Source organism: Cynoglossus semilaevis, chromosome 14 (genome assembly GCF_000523025.1).
Source record: "Cynoglossus semilaevis isolate Cse_v1.0 chromosome 14, Cse_v1.0, whole genome shotgun sequence".
Taxonomy (NCBI): Eukaryota; Metazoa; Chordata; class Actinopteri; order Pleuronectiformes; family Cynoglossidae; genus Cynoglossus; species Cynoglossus semilaevis.
In genome coordinates, this window is record NC_024320.1 from 21,735,473 (window position 1) to 21,743,375 (window position 7,903).

Consider the following 7,903-nt stretch of genomic DNA (forward strand, 5'->3'; position numbering starts at 1 on the left):
AATAGAACAAACTCAAAAGCAACTCTTAGTGGCCCACTTTATAGTACAAATACAACCAAATATATACCAAATACACCTAGTGTAGTATTACTGTTGACCACGCATAACACTACATATTGGCCAAGTACTGACTACTGCAAACAGATAAAGGCCAGTACATATATATATACACATATATATATATATATGTATGTGTATATATATGTGTATATATGTGTATATATATGTATATATGTATATATATACATATACATATATATACATATATATACACATACATATACATATACACATATATATACATATACACATATATATACACATACATATACATATACACATATATATACATATATATACATACATATATATACATATATACATATATATACACATACATATATATATATGTATGTGTATATATATGTATATGTATATATATGTATGTATATATATGTATATATATGTATGTATATATATGTATGTATATATATGTATATATATATATGTATGTGTATATATATGTATATATATACGTATACATATATAGACATCCACGTATGCAGGAAACGACACCATAGTTTCATTGTTTTTTTTTTTACATTAAATAAATATACACACAAACGAAAGATAAAAATTTAAAGGTGGTAAAATGTGGGTTCTCTTTTTGACAGTGTCACACTGACTATACCAGTTATCAATGTACCTGTGCCAATATTAACATATAATGAAAGCATGATTATAATGTGATGAACTAGGTTTTAAAAATAAAACTCCTCCAGTTACCTTTTTGTGTATCAAACAGCGACGTATCAATCTTTTTAGACACTTAGGGGTTAAAGGAAGTGAAGCCAAGTGAAAACATAACTATGAAAGTCATTTTTATGGTTTCCTTTTTTTTTTTGCCCTCTCTAGATGTGATTTGTGCAGTTAGTTTTAATAACCCCTTACTTCCTGTATTCAATTTAGTCCAAACTCTTTGCTCTAAGATTTATGATATGAGACTACAGACACACAGCTCCTTCTTTTATCACCATCAGAGTTTTTTTTTTTTTTTTATCACCTCAAAGACAGTTGTTAACGGCGAGACCCACAGAGTGAGACGGCGCTCTCTCCTGTAACTCACCCATCGTTGGAGCAGGTCATGAATTCCTCCTTCATCTTGGGATGCCAGCAGCCGCTGTTGAGCATCGCCGTGTGACCCTGACAGGAGAAGAAAAAAACAGAATAAGACAAAGTGGGAAAAAGTCCGTTCAAGGTTCTGACAGTCTTCAGGCGTCCAACGACTGGTGGCTGCAGCCAGCGCTGCTGCTGTGAAGCCTGGAGGCTCCTGTACAAAAAAGTGTTTTAATGGCACAACTGTGAGGCCGAATCCACAAAATATAAATTATTTTTCCACTTCTGAATGGGAATTATTCAACGGCTTCATCATTTTCATAACCTTGACCCCTTTCTGGTCCGTGCGTACAAACTAAGTTCCGGCTTCAAATGGCGCTGGAGTGAGTTTGGAGCCCGTGGAGAACGACTCCAGAACCAGTGACTTCAGAGTGGAGCGGCTCAACACGAGGCCTGCGGTCAGTGCCAGGTCAGTGAGGAACACTTCAGAAGGTGAAGAGGCTCCACACATGACGTACTGCTATTTGACAGGGCGCGCATTAGCTCCGCTCGACCGAACGACACCAGTGTGTGCGCATCAGGAAGAGCGACCCGTCTGTCCAACGTCACGCACGTCAAACACGGCGTAAACCGGCAGAGGAGAACTGGTTCTGTCAGAGCTGAGGAGGAATAACACCAAACTGCCGGTTGTTAAATTTTATTGTCAAATACACGACCACTTATCTGTGAGAGCTGAGAGTCTGGATTAAAGGAGCATTCCCACAAAAAAAAAAAACCCAACTGGGATTCAAAAAACAAAAACAAACTCATTCAAAAACCCAACTGAGATTCAGACAAAAACAAACTCCTTTCAAAAACTGGGACAAAGGTTTAAAAAGTAGAACATAATAATTGTAATACTTATGTGTAGTCGTCACATTACTAACATTTTCTCCATTTATTTGACTTGCCCTAAAGTAGTGGTTCCCAAAGTGGGGGGTGTGGCCCTCATAGGGAGCGTAGAGCCATTGCAGCGAGGACAAAGCTCAGCAAACAAATGTTAATTTATCATTATATGTTTTTTTTTGTTTACTGAGAAAAATCAGCTTTGGAGGCAATTTTATTCATTTAATGTGAACAATGTATAATAGGATTGTAATCGGAGGATTGCTGGTTCAACTCCTGTCCTGTAGGGGTGATGACCAAACACTAAAACTTATTAATTAATTAACTCCATAATAATCAGCATTACTAATCTACAAAAAAAAAAAAAAACTTAAAAACTAACGACTTGACCTGGTGTTGAAGTAAATCAACTGTTATTATGATAAGACTGTAACTGTGTGAGCTGCTAAAAATGTTCTGGGCCTTCTGCCAGGTCTGAAAAAAAAAAAAAAAAAAAGACAACATTCTGCTGCGGAAAAACAGAAGGAAGAGAAAATTCAAAGTTTGATTCACTAAAAAAAATGACTTTTATAAATGATCTAACAGAAACGGAAGACGGTGAAAAGGAACAGCAGCGTTGGGTTTTTGGTTTGTTTGTTTGTTTTACATCAACAGTTATCACATCCTGTGTGTGCGACAAGTCCCTCCGCACACACACACACACACGTGGTGTGATGAGCTGCAGGCGAAGTAATTGTCTGTCAGCAGAGCAGAGGCAAGGACGCAATTATCACATGAAACACCACTAATCGACTGGGACGTCGTCAACGGGCCGCGACGCGTTCCAAGTGAAGCGAACGCTTCCGACCGCTCCGCATGGAAACGAGCGAGGGCAGGAATTCAGGACACCCAGGAAAAAGACTCAGTGGGCCGTGGCTGGACAGAGTGAGTCGTATGGGTGGCGTGAACCGTGTCTAAACGCAGCGCAGCTGCTCGCTGACCACCGGGGGGAGTTCTCTGAACTGCACCACACCGAACCAAACGTGGAGACCATTTCTCTGCAGATGCAGGTGGAGGCCGGAGGTCAACCATGACCGCTCTCACACACACACACACACACACACACACACAGGCTTTAAACGCCACCTTGCTGTCATTACTTGTTGGCAGGGAACCCCCAGGGGGCAGTGGAGCGGGGCGTCCCGTCTGTGTGTGGAGTAAACACCGGCTCTTCGGTGAATTCCTCCACAAAACAACAACAGTTCAGAGATTCTTCACAGTTTATTACGGGTCTGATCCTATTTTTATATCTGCGGTCAGTGTTTTTGGAGCGGGCAGACGGTATCGGTTTATTAAACAAACCCTGGTTTGGACGGAACAGAAAACTGACCTCAGTTTACATCGGAATTTCGACAGTCGTTAACAGTTCCTGCTGCTGTTACAGTGGTGACACGGTGGTGAGTGCCACCTCACAATAATCAATGGAAACAATGGACAAAACAGCTGGATCACTGAGAGGATGAAATTATAACTAAAATATTTAGACGGCTATTGTTGCTCCTTGACGAAGAGCAGACGTGTTCTGGTCTGAATGAAATCTGTGAAAAATTAGGAAAACGTCCGATTCGATCTATAAAGTCACTCAACATTTTCAAGATGTTTTTTTAAGGTTTTAATAACCCTGTTCTCCACAATAAACGCTAAATGTTCTGCCCTCATCCAGTACACACCTTGGTGTTGGCCATGTCCACGATGTACTGGTCTCCCTTCACACACTCCATCACATTGAAGCCGTCGCGGTCCAACACTTTGGCCTGTGCGTTTCCGGAAATGACCAGGATGACATCACCGGTGTTGCTGTACTGCAGAGTCTTGATCTGGTGACTGGAGGGGAAACACACGTGAGGGTCACATCTGAGGAGGTTTGGATGTTTTTGAATATCAGTCAATAGGTGTCGCTGCAACAAAACATTAGATGGAGCTCAAACTACACCTGTTAAAAAGCCTCAATAATTTAACAATCTCTCATTGTTTTACTTCCCCCCCCAAAAAAAACAAAAAAACCTGTACAGGTTTGAGTTATTAACACATTTTAAAACGATACGTTTCTGTCTTGGAACTTTTTGACTCCACAACATCTGAGGTTCATCTGATGACGATGATCAGACAAACACATGTGGAGTAGGATTCTAAAGCCAAGACATAAACACAACATACTGTCTTGTAAACACAAATAAACAAACATTTCTGACACAGGCACGTGAACCACAAACGTCAGTATCTGATAAACCTGTTAAAAATGTTTGTTCGGTTCGAGACAGGTAACATGAGACGTTGTTTCCACGTCAACAATCAACAGAGAATATAAACACGGGACAAAGACTGTCAAACAGTGTGGGTCCAACGACACAAAAATGAGTATCGTCGACAAACACAGATTAAAATTAAATTAAAGTAATATAAACTTTAACTGACAGGTTCCTGCGTCGTTAAAGAGCTGCAAATCTGAGCTCACGATTTCAGGATCACATTAAAACTGTCTGATGTGCGATAATGTCCACCGATATTATCGGACCAATATTAGCATAATTATATAAATATATTTTTATTATCGTTATTAGTTTAACCTCTGATAATAAAAAACCCGATAACGCAATGCTTGCATTTTCGCCCTTAAAATAGTTTTGGGGAAAAACGGCTGTGTATTAGAGTGAAAGTCTCTAGATGGCAGCATTGCAGCTCATTTTAATAATTATTTTAATAATCAGGGGATTTGGTGCAGAATGCTGGTGACAGTAACTCATACAGATCAAACAGATAAATAAATAAATATTTGCAGACCATTAATAGCATTTAAACTTGGGGTGGGGGTGATAAAACGTCTGTCCCCTAGGGGGCTTCTGTCCCCTAGGGGCTGCACTTAACCACTGCCCTGCTACATTTCTATATGAAGCCCAGTTTGTTCAGTAGTTCAACAGGAAATTGAATCACACTGTAATCAGGTTAAATGTAGCATAGGTTTTTTTTTTCTTAATAAGGGGAATCCTGCTGCAGCTCCGTCCTGCAATTCCCCGAAACTAAAAGTAACCAAAAACTTTGATGATTCGGCTTCGGTGAATCACAGGATAAACACACAGACGCACAAACACCCACACACTTCAACCATCTGCTGGTTTTGAAGGAAAAGGACGGATGCCACAGAGTTAGCATGAGGCTCAATGAAGCTCAACAAATGTGTGTTCGTGTGAGTTTGTGTGTGTGTGTGTACACTTCGGCACACTGAGTGTAGTGAATGTTTGCATGAAGCTAATTAGCCACATGTTTCAGGCGAGTGTGTTGATGTTTGACGATGTGTTCTCAGAAGGTGACTCACCACTCACAGGGCTGCAGCGTCCTGAAGGCCTGCAGAGCCTGGTCCATGCCGGCAAAGTCCCAGAAACGTACGTCGTAATCGTATCCACCCGTCACCAGACGGGCTCCCGACGGGTCCAAGGCGAGCGCCGACACCTGACAACACAGTTAACGAAACACTGGGATTTAAAAAAAATACAAATAAGCTCAGGTGTTGTGGAGTATTCATAAAGCGAACCAACGGCGGAAACGTACGTCAGCGCCCCAACGACATTTTTAAAATTGTCACACTCGCACACCAGAACAATGATCTATAAGACAAACATTAAAAGAAAAGACCAGAAGAAGCAGCAGAAGCGTTTCTTCCACCAGACGCACAGCAGATGTTTTATGTCCAGAGAAAAACCAACACAGGAAGTCAGACTGGTCATAGTTACAGGACCAATCACATCGTGTGGTGATGTAATTGGTTAAGCTGTTACACAGATATGAAATAGTAGAAATGTCAGTAAGTCTGACCCCTGCCCCCACACCCCCACTCCCATCCCAAACATGAATACACTGAATACATTTCCACTGGAGATGATTTAGGAGGAACATGTTCTCACCGTCTTGGTTCCGTGCTGCAGCGTGATCTCATGGGAGTCTGGAATCTTCTTCACTGGATTCTGGAGCCAAAAAGATGAGCTCAGTTTTATACTAATAATACCACATACATACTCCGACATACTGATTGTATACGTTGCTTTGCTTAAACATACGGCCGAAGAATACTTGTCAACAAATTAGCATAAAAAACACACCAGTGTGAATTATGAACCAAAGAACTTCAATATTTTTAAAATAATGTTCATCTGTATAAGGAAATTGATAAAAAAAAACAGGTGGTAAAGATGAAATGTTATATAAATAAACTTTTCTGTTAGAAAGTGTTAGAAACAAAAGTAACAAAGCCTTAAAATGCATTTTCTTTGCTGCCATCTAGTGGCAGAATTGTAAAAGCATTACTCCACGTGCAGTAATTTAATATTTTCACAGCAGAGAAAAAAAATAAAGAAATATTTAAATAAATACAATTCACAGGTTTAGTTCTGATGCCATTACATACGTCATCATCATCGTCGTCTTCCTGATCATCATCATCATCATCACTCTGAGCCATGCTGCCAGTGTAACCTGGTGGAAGAGGCGGCCCCACAAGATCATCATCATCTTCATCATCATTATTCTGTGTTGTGTTTTGAGGAGGAAGAGGAGGTCCAATAGGCTCCGAGTCCGAGTCTGAGCTGTCGTCACTGCTGCTGTCGCTCTCCTGTTTTCTGGACAAAAACATTTTGGAAATGACTGAATCACTAAGACACTGACAGTTAAATTATTATGTCAGTTAAGTCATGTTTATTCCAATAAGAGGATTCTCAGTTGACTGAAACAACCACTAACCTGGAAGCAGCAGCTTTTTCCTTGTGTGTGTTGACTGGTGCCTTCACAGACGTAGAACTTTCTCCCACTTCTTTCATCTCAAACTCCTTCTGTCTGTCCTCTAAGAAATAAAATATTTGTTCAATAAACAGACATTAAATTAAATGTTACAGCTGATTAAGTAAAAGTAACTAATGACATCTCGCAGTTTGAAGGACTCACCCAGTGCACGCTGACTCCTTTCGATGGCTGTTCGTCTCGTCTGTTCAAAGATTGCATCCAGGTCAAACGTGCGGGCTTTCTTCCCTGGTAGGAACAATATTATAATTATATGACATGTACTGCTACGACTGTGAAATGTTACAAACAATTGTGTTAAAATATTCATCTTCACATACCAAACCCCGAAAATCCCATGACTGAAGAAATGTCTCCATCACGATTCGTTTTGTCTCCTGCAAAAAGGACGTTAGAATTTTTGATAAATATTTTTCAAAGACATGATCTTTAAAATAATAGACAATAGAAACAAGCACCACATTTAACTACAAGCCCGAAAATAACTTTTATTTACAAATACTGCCACTCGATTAAAACGATACTAGTCTGTTGTAATATTTGTCCCAAAGTAGGTTTTCACCTAATAAAATATATTGTATGCGAAGCGGTTGCATTAAACAACATTTAACTACATCGTAAATCCATGATAAGTACTTGTGTTGGTTAGCACAACACTGCTAATAAATTAGCTAAACGAAACAGCAACGATCCCGGTTAATGTTTAAATACTGGTTTATGGTACACAAATATGTCATTGTCATAAATAAAACAAACTTGTCTCGTTGCACAATCGCAAGAATTCTGGTTATAAAAAATCAACAGATAAAACAACAGAACATTAAAGTTCTTACCTCTGTTCGGATCCATGTTTTTAAAAACGTTAGCGTGACCTTTCACTTCAGGAAGTTCTTTTTTTTTATGTCTTTGGTCGTTTGGTCACAGCGCCGCCCTCGGTGAGTATGACGCTGTGTTTTTGTAATACTGTACCAGTGATTCTTGTTTCTAGGAAGATGTTTTCAGCATTTTACCGACACATTTTAGCATTTTTAACTTGTAACGAACAAGTTTAACAGTTTTACAGAGAAGGAAAGAT

General features: G+C 39.6%; 1 protein-coding gene across 1 annotated transcript in view; it reads right to left on the bottom strand.

Moving 5' to 3' along the window:
• Nucleotides 1-7,744, bottom strand: part of wdr70 (WD repeat domain 70) — a 42,382-nt gene extending 34,638 nt beyond the window's left edge. The window contains exons 1-9 of the mRNA XM_008325874.3: nucleotides 7,662-7,744; nucleotides 7,149-7,205; nucleotides 6,973-7,056; nucleotides 6,772-6,871; nucleotides 6,440-6,650; nucleotides 5,940-5,999; nucleotides 5,354-5,487; nucleotides 3,711-3,864; nucleotides 1,127-1,203 (exon numbers count right to left, since the gene is read on the bottom strand). Coding sequence (XP_008324096.1) covers nucleotides 1,127-1,203; nucleotides 3,711-3,864; nucleotides 5,354-5,487; nucleotides 5,940-5,999; nucleotides 6,440-6,650; nucleotides 6,772-6,871; nucleotides 6,973-7,056; nucleotides 7,149-7,205; nucleotides 7,662-7,677 — 893 coding nt within the window. The 5' untranslated portion in view covers nucleotides 7,678-7,744. The remainder of the gene's footprint in view (nucleotides 1-1,126; nucleotides 1,204-3,710; nucleotides 3,865-5,353; nucleotides 5,488-5,939; nucleotides 6,000-6,439; nucleotides 6,651-6,771; nucleotides 6,872-6,972; nucleotides 7,057-7,148; nucleotides 7,206-7,661) is intronic.
• Between the last annotated feature and the right edge of the window lie 159 nt (nucleotides 7,745-7,903).